Here is a 15,682-nt window from a genome sequence, read left to right as displayed (position 1 = left end):
GTCAAGGGATGGAAAAACATATTTCAGGCAAACAACAGTGAGAAGAAAGCAGGGGTTGCAGTACTAATATCAGACAAAATAGACTTCAAAATAAGGAAAGTAACAAGAGATAAAGAAGGACACTACATAATGATAAAGGGCTCAGTCCAACAAGAGGATATAACCATTCTAAATATATATGCACCCTATACAGGAGCACCAGCATATATGAAGCAAATACTAACAGAACTAAAGAGGGAAATAGACTGCAATGCATTCATTGTAGGAGACTTCAACACACCACTCACCCCAAAGGATAGATCCACCGGGCAGAAAATAAGTAAGGACACACAGGCACTGAAAAACACACTAGAACAGATGGACCTAATAGACATCTATAGAACTCTACATCCAAAAGCAACAGGATATACATTCTTCTCAAGTGCACATGGAACATTCTCCAGAATAGACCACATACTAGGTCACAAAAGGAGCCTCAGTAAATTCCAAAATATTGAAATTCTACCAACCAATTTTTCAGACCACAAGGGTATGAAAGTAGAAATAAATTCTACAAAGAAAACAAAAAGGCTCACAAACACATGGAGGCTTAACAACATGCTACTAAATAATCAATGGATCAATGAACAAATCAAAATAGAGATCAAGGAATATATAGAAACAAATGACAACAACAACACTAAGCCCCAACTTCTGTGAGATGCAGCGAAAGCAGTCTTAAGAGGAAAGTATATAGCAATCCAGGCACACTTGAAGAAGGAGGAACAATCCCAAATGAATAGTCTAACATCACAATTATCGAAACTGGAAAAAGAAGAACAAATGAGGCCTAAAGTCAGCAGAAGGAGGGACATAATAAAGATCAGAGAAGAAATAAACAAAATTGAGAAGAATAAAACAATAGCAAAAATCAACGAAACCAAGAGCTGGTTCTTTGAGAAAATAAACAAAATAGATAAGCCTCTAGCCCAACTTATTAAGAGAAAAAGAGATCAACACAAATCAACATAATCAGAAATGAGAATGGAAAAATCACGACAGACTCCACAGAAATACAAAGAATTATTATAGACTACTATGAAAACCTATATGCCAACAAGCTGGAAAACCTAGAAGAAATGGACAACTTCCTAGAAAAATACAACCTCCCAAGACTGACCAAGGAAGAAACACAAAAGTTAAACAAACCGATTACAAGCAAAGAAATTGAAACAGTAATCAAAAAACTACCCAAGAACAAAACCCCGGGGCCGGACGGATTTACCTCGGAATTTTATTAGACACACAGAGAAGACATAATACCCATTCTCCTTAAAGTGTTCCACAAAATAGAAGAAGAGGGAATACTCCCAAACTCATTCTATGAGGCCAACATCACCCTAATACCAAAACCAGGCAAAGACCCCACCAAAAAAGAAAATTACAGAGCAATATCCCTGATGAATGTAGATGCAAAAATACTCAATAAAGTATTAGCAAACAGAATTCAACAGTATATCAAAAGGATCATACACCATGACCAAGTGGGGTTCATCCCAGGGATGCAAGGATGGTACAACATTCGAAAATCCATCAACATCATCCACCACATCAACAAAAAGAAAGACAAAAACCACATGATCATCTCCATAGATGCTGAAAAAGCATTTGACAAAATTCAACATCCATTCATGATAAAAACTCTCAGCAAAATGGGAATAGAGGGCAAGTACCTCAACATAATAAAGGCCATATATGATAAACCCACAGCCAGCATTATACTGAACAACAAGAAGCTGAAAGCATTTCCTCTGAGATCGGGAACCAGACAGGGATGCCCACTCTCCCCACTGTTATTCAACATAGTACTGGAGGTCCTAGCCACGGCAATCAGACAAAACAAAGAAATACAAGGAATCCAGATTGGTAAAGAAGAAGTTAAACTGTCACTATTTGCAGATGATATGATACTGTACATAAAAAACCCTAAAGACTCCACTCCAAAACTACTAGAACTGATATCGGAATACAGCAAAGTTGCAGGATACAAAATTAACACACAGAAATCTGTAGCTTTCCTATACACTAACAACGAATCAATAGAAAGAGAAATCAGGAAAACAATTCCATTCACCATTGCATCAAAAAGAATAAAATACCTAGGAATAAACCTAACCAAAGAAGTGAAAGACTTATACTCTGAAAACTACAAGTCACTCTTAAGAGAAATTAAAGGGGACACTAACAGATGGAAACTCATCCCATGCTCCTGGCTAGGAAGAATTAATATCGTCAAAATGGCCATCCTGCCCAAAGCAATATACAGATTTGATGCAATCCCTCTCAAATTACCAGCAACATTCTTCAATGAATTGGAACAAATAATTCAAAAATTCATATGGAAACACCAAAGACCCCGAATAGCCAAAGCAATCCTGAAAAAGAAGAATAAAGTAGGGGGGATCTCACTCCCCAACTTCAAGCTCTACTACAAAGCCATAGTAATCAAGACAATTTGGTACTGGCACAAGAACAGAGCCACAGACCAGTGGAACAGATTAGGGACCCCAGAAATTAACCCAAACATATATGGTCAATTAATATTTGATAAAGGAGCCATGGACATACAATGGCAAAATGACAGTCTCTTCAACAGATGGTGCTGGCAAAACTGGACAGCTACATGTAGGAGAATGAAACTGGACCATTGTCTAACCCCATATACAAAGGTAAACTCAAAATGGATCAAAGACCTGAATGTAAGTCATGAAACCATTAAACTCGTGGAAAAAAACATAGGCAAAAACCTCTTAGACATAAACATGAGTGATCTCTTCTTGAACATATCTCCCCGGGCAAGGAAAACAACAGCAAAAATGAGCAAGTGGGACTACATTAAGCTGAAAAGCTTCTGTACAGCGAAAGACACCATCAATAGAACAAAAAGGAACCCTACAGTATGGGAGAATATATTTGAAAATGACAGATCCGATAAAGGCTTGACGTCCAGAATATATAAAGAGCTCACACGCCTCAACAAACAAAAAACTAATAACCCAATTAAAAAATGGGCAGAGGAACTGAACAGACAGTTCTCTAAAAAAGAAATACAGATGGCCAACAGACACATGAAAAGATGCTCCACATCGCTAATTATCAGAGAAATGCAAATTAAAACTACAATGAGGTATCACCTCACACCAGTAAGGATAGCTGCCATCCAAAAGACAAACAACAACAAATGTTGGCGAGGCTGTGGAGAAAGGGGAACCCTCCTACACTGCTGGTGGGAATGTAAATTAGTTCAACCATTGTGGAAAGCAGTATGGAGGTGCGTCAAAATGCTCAAAACAGACGTACCATTTGACCCAGGAATTCCACTCCTAGGAATTTACCCTAAGAACGCAGCAATCAAGTTTGAGAAAGACAGATGCACTCCTATGTTTATCGCAGCACTATTTACAATAGCCAAGAATTGGAAGCAACCTAAATGTCCATCGGTAGATGAATGGATAAAGAAGACGTGGTACATATACACAATGGAATACTACTCAGCCATAAGAAGTGGAAAAATCCAACCATTTGCAGCAACATGGATGGAGCTGGAGAGTATTATGCTCAGTGAAATAAGCCAAGCAGAGAAAGAGAAATACCAAATGATTTCACTCATCTGAGGAGTATAGGAACAAAGGAAAAACTGAAGGAACAAAACAGCAGTGGAATTACAGAACCCAAAAATGGACTAACAGGTACCAAAGGGAAAGGAACTGGGGAGGATGGGTGGGCAGGGAGGGATAAGAGGGGGGAAGAAGAAGAGGGGTATTAAGATTAGCATGCATGGGGGGGAGGGAGAAAGGGGAGGGTGGGCTGCACAACACAGAGAGGACAAGTAGTGACTCTACAACATTTTGCTAAGCTGATGGACAGTAACCGTAATGTGGTTGTTAGGCGGGACCTGATATAGGGGAGAGCATAGTAAACATAGTATTCTTCATGTAGGTGTAGATTAAAAATTAAAAAAAAAAAAAGAAAGAAAGAAAGAAAAGGGGGATTACTCCTTAACAGGATAAAACTATTGGTAAATCAAAGATCAACGCATGCTTTAAATATCCTTAATGTTGATCACTTAAAGGGTGTCAGATGATCAGCTATGGAGGTACTTTTTTCTGATAATATTCCTTTCTCTTAATTAAAAAAAAAAAAAAAAAAGCAGTTATTGTGTGCTGACCTCCAATGAGTTCTGCACAGTGGTATAGAGGGCATGTCAAAGTGTGGGCAAAGGGTCTGTTTGTTTCTATGCAGAAGATCAAGGCCTAGCTTGGATACCCAGAAAATGAACTAAGATACGATATGAGGAGGAGCTTCCGGCATCAGCACTCTCTGGGGGACTTGTGCCAGGGGATGATCATCAAAATGCCTCCACAGGGATCCAGACAATGCTGAGGTTGTGGCTGCATCCAGCCCACCGTCTCCTGGACTTGCCATAGGAATGAGGAGGGAGATGTCTAGGCTGGCATGTGCATACAGTGAGACAACGAATTTGACCGGATCTGTACTGTTGGAACTCAACCAGGAGTTGGGAGGGGTGCAAGTTGTAGCACTCCAAAATCTCATGACTATAGACTATCTATGGTTAAAAGAACATATGGGATGTGAACAGATCCCAGAAATGGGCTGCTTTAATTTGTCTGATGGTTCAAGTACAATTGGACAATATCCATCATATCATAGATAAATTTTCACAAATGCCTAGGGTGCCTAAATGGTTTTCTTGGCTTCACTGGAGATGGATGGTAATTATAGATTTGCTTTGTTTATGTCACCGTATTACTATTATGTTAATATGTGTGTGCAAATTAGTTAGTAGTTTAAAACCTATACATACTTAAGGTACTCTACAAGAAGATATGTCAAAGAAATAATCAATCCTCCCATGTTTCCTTCATATGCTACATCTATAGCTTTTCTTCTTCCTTCCTAATTACAACACTTAAATAGAATTCGTGCCTCATATCGAATTTACCGAGTATCATAATTCCTCCAGGTGGTAAAGATACCTCGAGACAAGTGCTGGGCATAGAAGCCACAGGGCATAAATCTGCAAAGAAGTAAAAAGCTAACCTTTGCAAACAATATGGCTTCTCTCTCACTTACCAACTTTACATTTCCCTGTATGGCCCCGGAAGATGACTGGTTAGCCAGAGACGGGTAAGATTCCTCAAGGGAGGAACAACCTAAGACAGGCACAGTCGCAGGGGGGCCATCAGGTGAGAATTTGGGGATCAACAGAGGTGAGGCTCAGAACCTCACCCCCCCTGCTTTGAGAGAAATCTTCTGCATCCGTGGATGTCTTGCTGCCCTTGTCTAGCCTGGATTAATACTTAGTCCATAGGCACACACCTGATCATCTGATCATCTACATTTGCCCTCTTACAGCACTAAACTATGTTTTCTACCTTTATCTTGCATCTACCTACCACTTCAGCATTTTATTAAAAATAAAAATAATAATAATAATAGGAGAAATGTGGGATCAACATATATATCAAGTACAAAAATCAAACGAATATTCATATTTGACCTGATTGTTTATAGGTCATTAATGCATGATCAAAACCGAAAGTTTCTGTGATGAATGCCCTTGTACTGTTCACCATGTAAGAATTTATTCACTGTGCAAGAATTCGTTCACCATATAAGAACTTGTTTGTTATGCTTCAGAAGATTGGAGACTGACGAGAATTAGGCTTGAGATGGATTAATGATTGTACATTGAGCATTGACCCCCCTATACTGAATTTTATTGTTGTTAACAACCATTTGATCAATAAATATGAGAGATGCCCTCTCAAAAAAAAAAAAAAAAGAAAAAATACATATATATATATATGACCGAGCTATATATATATACATATATGAATACAGAATATATATGAATCAATATATATATATTGATGATATATATCTGATAGCATATATCTGAAAAAATATATAGGTATTTCACATGTATATGATGTCTCTCTTTGGAAATTGGTCTATATTCAGTTCATAGAATTTGCCTAACCTCCTTCATGGATGCAAAGTGTGTCATATAGATGATGAGCATGTTAGTACAGTCTCTTGGATGGTCATCCCCTCATGAGATTTTCTTTGAAAAATCTATTTGTCTATTAATCCTTTCAAATATAACATTTTAACAACTTTTAAGGCAGTAATATTTGGAACCTATACTTTTCTCTTAAAAATAATAGGCACAGACGTATACATATTTGAAGCTTTATTATAATTTCAGAACTTTTTGTACTGGCCTAAACTGAATGGCAGTGAATAAGAATTTTATTCTGACTTCTCTGAGAAATATATAATGAATTAAAGATTTGCCATACATATTTAGTTGATTGGCTTTAAAATACGGCAACTCAGTGTTTGAATTCTCCATTGTGGCAGTGTGTGAGCTGTATGACCAGGAGAGCTTGCTGAAGCTTGTAGTAGTAATACTGGAATGTGTGAGCAGGAACATCCAGTTTTCAAACATGTAGATGCACTAGTTCAATATATCTGCTATCTCACCACTCAGGAGAGGAGTTTCACTCCTATTTTCTTGTGTTTACACTACAAGGTAGATAACTGGAGATAGTGATCAAGAGGTGGTATCATAGTATTTGTTCCCGTTTCTTGGCTTTATTGTGGTTGGACTCTGAGTAACCACTGGCCTTTTGAACTTATGCAAAAAAGAAAAGTTCTTCTTAACAGCCTCCATTGTGGTATCTTCATTGGTTTGTACATTAAGAGCAGTAGTGAGTTCTGGACTGCTAAAGAGAATTATTTTAAAACAGCACAGCAGAATCACAGTGATTACTTACTAATAATTCACTTACTGATTATAAGTAAAAGGGATGAATAAATAAATAAATAATAGTGAAAGGGATGGAAGGGCAGAAAAATTGTGTGATTTTAAATGCTCTGTTAATTTGGTCACGAGACTAAATAGAGCATCTTGTCTGCTTTAAATATTTTGAAGTAGATGCTATTGTAAATAAACTACTCTATCTCAGGAAGGCACCCTGTGTTATGACAAGAGCACTGGATTAAAAATCATCAGTGTATTTGTGGACCTGACTATGTAACTTTAGGCAAGTTATTCAACCTCTTTGAGCCATCTTATTTCTCTTATTCATAAAATGGGGATAACTATACTAATACCTACTTCCCTGGGGTGCTGGTGAGATTAAATATTTGTGAGACAGTCCTTGGGAAAGTATAGTGTACCATACATATTTGAAGTGTTCTTGTAACCATACTTATATATGACTCAACTCTTCTAGGATCAATAAGTAGCACACAAGTCGTAATTTAAGAGGGAAAAAAAACATGGTCATGAGGCAAAATACTGTCTTTTCAGATTTAAATGGGTTCACAAATGCTCACTCTTAATGGGTTTTAGGTACGGGTCTATGGAAGGTGATCGGAAACCAAAAGGTTTTTATTTGTTTTTAATTTGTTTTAATGATTACTGCCTACTTAGAAGTTTGATTCCTGAACAGTGAGCAACTTGAGAGTGAGCAACTTAGGGTACTGGGAGTAGGGGGAGATTAGTTGAAGAGAAATATGTGTTTATTTTCAGCATTAACACCAAGGAATAGATACTTGGAGGAAGCCTTGGGCAAGCTTAGTCAGATTGCCAAGACCATACCTAGTTTGGCAAACTGGACAGGCCAAGAAGAAAAATAGCAGCCCAGATTTACTAAGCACTTACTATGTGCCAGGCATTAGTCAGCGCTTACATTCATTCGTTCATTTTATCCTTACAGTATTCTCTGAAGTAGATTCAACAGTCTACTTCTATTACTATACTATTATTTGCCCATTTCCAAGTGGAGAAAACTGAAAATAAGAAAGGTTAAATGATTCACCAAAGTCTGACTGTCAGTGCTCTTCACCACCCTATGTATTGCCTGCAACCATTCTTTGCACTGTTAATTCATGCTCTAGGTCATGTGGTCTGAATTTGGTCTCCCAAGTACATAGTCCTTTTGGGTGGACTTTTTTTCCTGTTTCTTAAATGGCATTCACTCTAAATTAATCTCATGGAAGCTTGTGTAGAGTGAATGAGTATACCTAGTTCCATTTTTCCCTCTGTGTGATTTGAACTTTTAGGTATCAGCCATGAAGTACAGTGAGCACCTGTCAACAGCCTTGTAGCCAGTGCTCATGGAACACTGTTACCAGTGTCAGTGGTATATATAGTAATCTTACTATATTTCCAGTGTCAATGTTAAAAGTGATTTCTCTTAGGATCTCATTTTTGTTATTTTATTTGTGTTTATTTCTTTATACACATATAAGCACATATACACATGTGTATGTTAATGTGAATTCTGAAGTCATTAACCAAATGTGATCTATATGTTGTTTATTTCTGTTTTGGGACATAGTCATTTCTTTCATTTGCTTACTATATTTTCAACATGTGTTTTTAAAAAATAACTAAAAAATATTTTTAAAAGAGAAATGTTCAGTTGATTTCCTAGAAGCAGAGGTATTGGTTATTATGTCTGACTTGTTTTACATCCTACCTAGATATGGTAGGATGGGGTTCAGAAGAAAAAAAAGATAATATCTTGAACATGTTAGAGTTCGTTTTGAGGACATGAAATGTAAAAATGTTTACATTAAAAACAATATATTTAAGTAAAATAATACAAATACAAATTCTTTCAAATTCTTGAAAGAATACAGGTGATGTTAGATTGGAAGCTAAGCGAGGTCAAGTATGAGAATAAAAGACAATCTCAGAGTTGTTTAAGCTGGGTCTTCATACAGAAACATTCTCCTCACAACTTTATCTACTTCACAAATATTTATTGACTGAACATCAACAACTTTCTGGGCATGTGCTGGATTTTGGAGAAAACAGTGCTGTGTAAGGTATATATACTGTCCAACCTTCCAAGCACTTGAGTTTCAGTACTTACATTTGTTTTCATCTAAAAAGAAGCAACTTATATATAAAAAGCAGTAGTCAGGAAGGTATAGTCTCCCTGTTGGGGAAGAAGCCTGTGAATTTAAGATAACAATATTCAAGATTTGTGCAGACTATGCATCATTTTCCATGTCTTTTAAGTGATGTGGTGATACTGACCTGTTCAACTGCAGGGCTGCTGGGAAGATAAATAACAAGTTAACAAAGGTTCTCTTTATTACTATTACTTCCAGTGATGCTAGGTATATGCAAAGATAAAAGTATGACTTTTAACCTTGTATTTATGGCAAGACTGTGGCACTTTTCTTTCTCTAGTGCTTTGTTACATAAACTTTTCCATCATTCCTGAATTTAGGGGTAGATCAGACAGGTCAGAATATAGGATGACTGCTAAGAAATCAATAGCTGATCACCTCAGGCAGCCAAGGCCAATTCTCCTGAGGCCTGTTCTTTTTCTAAACACAGTAAACTTAACTGATTTCAAAGCGTAAAATAAGACTTCAGTTGTAACCACTAAAAGCAACAGGTCTCTTGATTAGAACAATAATGCTTAGGACTTGGTTTTTAAATACAAGAAAAGCTCACAAGACTTTTTGAGCTTTAGTTTATATGATTTTGATCCAGCTCTCACTGTGTTGTGTTGATTGAGACCTTAATCTCTGTAGCACTAAGTTATCTGTAAAACTCCGTAACAGAACATATTTTAGGCATCCTATTGTCTGTTTAAAAAGGTAATAAAGAAAAACCATAGTTTTAGACAGCTTCCTTTCTCTCAAGAACTTCTAACGAAAGAGAAATCTAAGTTTACATTATTTTCTAAGCTTTTATTGTCGAAATATTACCTGCAGCAATAATGCCTTAAAACTTCTTGAAGTGTTATCCACAAAATTATTTAATTGGATTATTTTCTGCTTATTTTATAATACTCTGCTTTATCTGGGAAGTACAGTAGCATCAATAGTTTCTACGGCCCATAAGCTACTATATTCAATATTTTTAGATTGTTCTTTTTAAAAACTATATAGAGTACTTTTTAAGGTTCTTTAGAACCCACAGTTTTTTGTTGTTTTTTTTTTTGAGAGGGCATCTCTCATATTTATTGATCAAATGGTAGAACCCACAGTTTTAAAACTGGGGAGTGATGTTTGCTGGCTACTCCACAGATACAGTAACACAGTAGCTATGCCCTTTTGCCTGTTGGGTCCCCATCTGGTTGCTAGAGCCTAAGACTCCCCCACGTGTGCATGAGGGCATACACAGAGGCTGACTCTGGAATCCTTTCTCTCATTTAGAGTTTAGTCGTTTGCTAGAAACTGAGCTTTAGAATTTTCTAGGTTCTTTGTTCTCATTTGAAAAATATTTAAATGATATTGCTCAAGGGGTGCACAGAGAAACAGTGCAACTGACTTATGGGAAATTTGTAAGTGGTAGTTATTTTTAGCTTTTACTACTTGCAAACATTTCCTTTTGTTCTTTATAAGACATTGTTGATCTGTTCATTCATTTGCTGTGCTCTCTTTCCAACTACAAGATGGTTTTGGTTAGAATAAGCCCTCTCTTCTCTACTCTGCCTGACGTAACTGTTAATTCTTACTTTCCTCAGTTTTAGCTCACTAGTTATTTGTTTGTTCATGTTTTTCCAGGTCCTGAAACACCACCACCACCACCACCTCCAAACACACACATGTGTTTTGTTGTTATTTGGGGTTGATTTTCCCCATAACCTACAAGTACTGACAGAACAATATTCACATAAGGAGGATTACAAAATTTATATTGTTGTCAAAATATATTTATTAGTAACTCATGGTATGATTTTGCCTTTATTTGCTCTGTTAGTACTTATTTAAAAACTATGATCTTTAGAAAATTATGTAGTTAGTGTTACAGAATCCAAAGTCCAGGATACATGGTTTCAAAGGCTGACCTTTAAACATCAACCTCATGTTTGATCTTTGAAAAATCTCCCAGTATATAGAGTAAATCAGATTTTTAAGGACATACACTGAAACTTCACTTTTACTCTTCACATAAAGGCAAGTGAGTTTACTATGACTTCTCCACTTTATATCCCCTCAAAGAGGATTTAGTCATTTTGTAAAATGGTAATTTAACTTTTTTTTTCTTTTTTCTGTAAGATAGGGAGGCATTTAGCATTTGTGTTTTAAATTTTGGGTTTTGGAGTCAGACCACCCGGGTTCAAATCATAATTCCACTGTGAATTTCAATATGCCTCAATTTCCTTATCTCAAAATGGAGATTACAGTATTTACTTAATACAGTTGTTTTAGAATTTAAATCAGATAATCCATGTAAAAGGCCTGGCATAATGCTGACATAGTAAAATCACAGTGGATGTTGACTATTAAAATTATTGCATAACATTGTATTTTTCAAAATAGGATATAGGTATTTTTAGAAGATTATATACCAGAAAGAGACAAAGCACTCAGGTTTTTTGGAACTCTTGCCTCTTTCCCTGTAAGAATTTTTTACTAGGATCTCCTCAAACACGGGTGGCCTAATTCCAGCACCTAGTGAATTTGGTTTCCCTTGGCCCTACAGTATTTGCAGCTATTTATATCTAGACTCAGCACATTTATAACGGGAAGTCAAGCAAAACATTTTGCATAAAGAGAGGAAGGCAGAATGTGAGATGGCATTGACATCTGTGCCTCCGCCCTGGGCCTAAAGCAGAACAGTTATTTGCTGCTGATTTGGCATCCCATCTGCTGCCTTCTCAGGTGGTTAAGTCCCTCTTCCTTTTCCTTCCCTGTGGAGCTGGGAGATGATGAAGTCAGAGAGAGAAGACTGGGATGTAAAACTTCTGAAGAGGGAAACAGGACAGGTTCAGGGAAAGACAACAGAATGATAACCCCCATTCTACAGATGTCCTAGTTGGGTAAATGTCCCAGAAAAACATGTATTGCACAGACAAAAGTAAGTGAATGGAAAGGGGAGGTAGGGAGAAATTGTCCAGATTATGGATCTCCTTCTTATTTTTAATGGAAAATTATTTTCAAAATTTTTTTAGTTTTTATAATTTATAGTTTTTATATTTTTGTAAAATCTTTTCAAATATTTTCAAAACCTAAGGCTTGTTTAAACTTAGACTGATTTTTTTTCGTTATGATTTCCTGATTATTCCAAGTTTGTCTATGATTCAAAAGAATGAAATATTCTTTAATATGGAGTATTTGGGGGTTATTTTCAGACCAGTTTGCTGCTGTGTTTTATTTTCATTTAAATTTGAGGTATCCTAACCCTTCATTCAAAGGGGCAGTTGACTCTGAATCTGACTTTAGTTTTAGAGAATCTTAATTATAATTCACCAAATATACATTCAGTGCTTTAAAAAAAGACTTCTATGTTTACCTTCTAGACTGATTTTGCACGGTTTAGTGGAACAAATGTGGAAACTGATTTTGTAGAGGTGCCATCACAAATGCTTGAAAATTGGGTGTGGGACATTGATTCCCTTCGAAGACTGTCAAAACATTATAAAGATGGAAAGCCTATTATGGATGATCTGCTTGAAAAACTTGTTGCTTCTAGACTGGTCAACACAGGTATGACTTATAATTTTAGAAAAGAAAAATAGAATTGCTTACTGGAGAATTGCTGGCATCTTCTTCCATAGAACTTATAAACCCTTTAATAATGCTAGTACACCAGGAGTGCTAAAATGGGGAGGGAAGACCAGTAAATATATTGAAATACTGAACTATGAGATTATATCCAAGAAAAAAAAATATTTTAAATCTTAAATGAGATGTCTTGCTCCCATTTTGTAATGAGTACTGCAGGAATCAGTTTGTTTGTTTTAATCAATGATCTTGTGATATTAGAACACATAGTTCTCTCTTCTCCAAAACATGCCCAAACATTCTTGTGTTATTAGGTCTTCTGACTTTACGCCAGATTGTTTTGAGCAAAGTTGATCAGTCTCTCCACACCAACACATCGCAAGATGCTGCAAGTGAATATGCCAAATATTGCACAGAAATTTTAGGTGTTGCAGCTACTCCAGGTATGTAAATACTGTGCCTTGAGTTCATTGTTCTGTAAAGCACAGGGTATACTCCCGACACTGCCAAGGAAGATGGAGTTTGTCAGGCAGATTACCTGATGTAATTGTTTCTGATTTCTGTAATCAGGCCATGACTTTCAGATAAGCTTACTATGTCCATATGAATTATTCTGTCCAGATGTGCTTGAAAGGAAGGTGACCCCAGCTTTGTGGCATTTTAGTGTAATCAGGCATGAGCAATTTGCCTCCACCCTGGAGCAGAGACAGCCATTCAGATGTGGCATACCTGGCTTCTCCCCACCTACACGCACAATGACTTCCCAATTTCAGTAAGAAGTTGGAAGAAGGGGTCGTTTTAGAGAGAAGCACAAACTTCTAACTTATTTCTGATTATGAGATTAGTTGAGACAGACTGACAAGCAGTTTCTAACCTGATGTTTATGAGCTCCATGTGGATAAATCAGTAGGTACACACATATATGTGTTTACATTTAAATATTTTAAGCCAACATGTGGTTGTACCTGATATGTAGTTGGCCCAATGACTTTTTTCACTAAGGATATTGTTACTTAAATGAATCACTCACATTTATAGATATAATAAAGGTCAAAATAGTCAGTTGGGTCAATCTAGGCTCCTCACTTCCCTATGTGATATGTTTATAGTAGACCATAAGGCAACTGTGTGCCTCAGGCCACGCTGACAAAATCCTTTTTAAAGTAACCCAAGCACTAGATTGATTTGGTAAAAGCCTTTTTTAGCTTTTCAAGTAACGATTTCTTTTTCAGTATTATGAACCTAAAGTAAGTGCTATTCTGACACATTTTAGATATAAAGAGTTGTGACAAAAAATTGGCTTTGGTATTAGACTATTTGTAAGATACCTCTGTGTCTAAGGGATAAGAAAGGACTGCTGAGGAGTTTTGAAACACTGAGCTCTCTGATGGGTGTAGGCAAGCCTCTGAAACTCTCGTTGGGCATTCCAGAGTTTAGGGCCAAAACCAGCTCTGAGGCTGAGTCATCCTAAGAAAGAAGTTTGTAAACATCTTGGCCAAGGGCACACACAAACCTAGAGGGTACTAGAGGTGAGATCCTACCATTCTCTCCTCCCATAGCTGGACTCCCCATAGGGAAACCTCAGCTCGCTGATGACCTGGTAACTAACATTTGCCATCACATTGATTGAAATATATCTTTCTTTAAAGGCACAAATATGCCAGCTACCTTTGGACATTTGGCAGGGGGATATGATGGCCAGTATTATGGATATCTTTGGAGTGAAGTATTTTCTATGGACATGTTTTACAGCTGTTTTAAAAAAGAAGGGATAATGAACCCAGAGGTATTGTATTGTTTTCTTGTTTTGTTAATTTTGTAGTTGCTCCTTCCCCCAAAATCCTAGTGAAAGTATTTATGGCACCTAGATTTTAGAGTGAAAGATTTGGTAACAGCTTTTAGCTTTTAAAGTCTTGCATCCTGTCAAATCACAATACATCATTAAGTTGTGATGTACAAGTGATTGATTCTGTAAGTTAAAAAAAAGAAAAACCATATTTTCTTGCTTATTAACATTCTAATACATTGCATAATTAAAATTCAAGCTTTGTTTATGCACTTGAGCATTTAGAGTGCTAGTTTTGACATGTGCCATCCAATGTTTTAGTTTTATAGGAGGTTGAGAAAAGTAAACTACTTTGTGCATATGTTTTGATATTCTCTACACCCTTTCTTTAAACATTTTCTGTGGGAGGTACCCTTTTTCTGTGGCTGGCATATCTCACCTACTACACAGTTTGTAACCTAAGTGCCTTTAAGTAATTTAAGTTGCTTCACTAACCTGAACTACTCCTTTCCATGTACAGTGAATTGGCTGCCAGGTGGCTGCCAGCCAAACCTCCCTGAGTTACAGTCCCTAGTCTCCACCCTTCTTGAAGACTCAGCTGTGAGATTATTTTTAGGGCTGATGCATTTTCCAGTGTGTTTTTCATTCTGTTCAATTCAGAAATTAAAAGAACAATTGAACAAAATTAGGCTCTCCATGCTTATTTCAACAAACTGGCTCCCTGAACTTTGTTTCTGGATTACATAGTGCCTTACACATGAGCACTGAAATACACTGATGTAATTTAGACCACCTTCCCCCTGCATCCCCAAGAAAAAAACATTTCCAGGGCACTTCCATTCTATACACTAGCCTTCCCAATCACTCCATTTTCTATCCCACCCTACCCAGGCTATTAAGTACCTGAAATCTCCTTCCATTCCCTGTCCAACCAACTACAGTGGTCAGGGAAGATCGGATTAGTCCATTAACACTCCCCACTACAAAGTCATGCTGTCCAACCTGAACTGGACACCCACTGTTACTCTGCAGCCCTGCTCTACCTCCCTTATTAATTTCCCCAAGTCCCACAACCTCTGTCCTCTCTACTAAGAAAATTAACATCACTGAGAGAGAGAAGCATCATCTTTCCTTCTCTTTCTGCACTGCAATACCTACCTTCCTTCCTTCTTTCTCAGAGGAGGTGTCTCTGATACAAAGTCATACTGGCCATCTTGGGGAAAAACTGGGGTTATTGTTACTAACTCTGAAAACCCCATTGCTGCTACTCAGTTGTTCTCCTTTCATAGCCTAATTTCTTGGTATTAGAAACAGCCTTTGCAAACCTGTATTTCCTGGCTTTTGCCT

General features: G+C 37.0%; 1 protein-coding gene across 3 annotated transcripts in view; it reads left to right on the top strand.

Moving 5' to 3' along the window:
* The window catches only part of NLN (neurolysin), a 181,968-nt gene that overhangs the window by 96,052 nt on the left and 70,234 nt on the right, over window positions 1–15,682 (top strand). For all 3 annotated transcript variants that reach the window (XM_037026144.2, XM_073235642.1, XM_037026145.2), the window contains 3 exons: window positions 12,345–12,531; window positions 12,864–12,992; window positions 14,199–14,335. In XM_037026144.2, coding sequence (XP_036882039.2) covers window positions 12,345–12,531; window positions 12,864–12,992; window positions 14,199–14,335 — 453 coding nt within the window. The remainder of the gene's footprint in view (window positions 1–12,344; window positions 12,532–12,863; window positions 12,993–14,198; window positions 14,336–15,682) is intronic.

This window comes from Manis javanica, chromosome 1, assembly GCF_040802235.1.
Source record: "Manis javanica isolate MJ-LG chromosome 1, MJ_LKY, whole genome shotgun sequence".
Taxonomy (NCBI): Eukaryota; Metazoa; Chordata; class Mammalia; order Pholidota; family Manidae; genus Manis; species Manis javanica.
The sequence above is the reverse complement of the archived record's forward strand: the minus strand, read 5'-3'. Positions and strand labels throughout refer to the sequence as shown.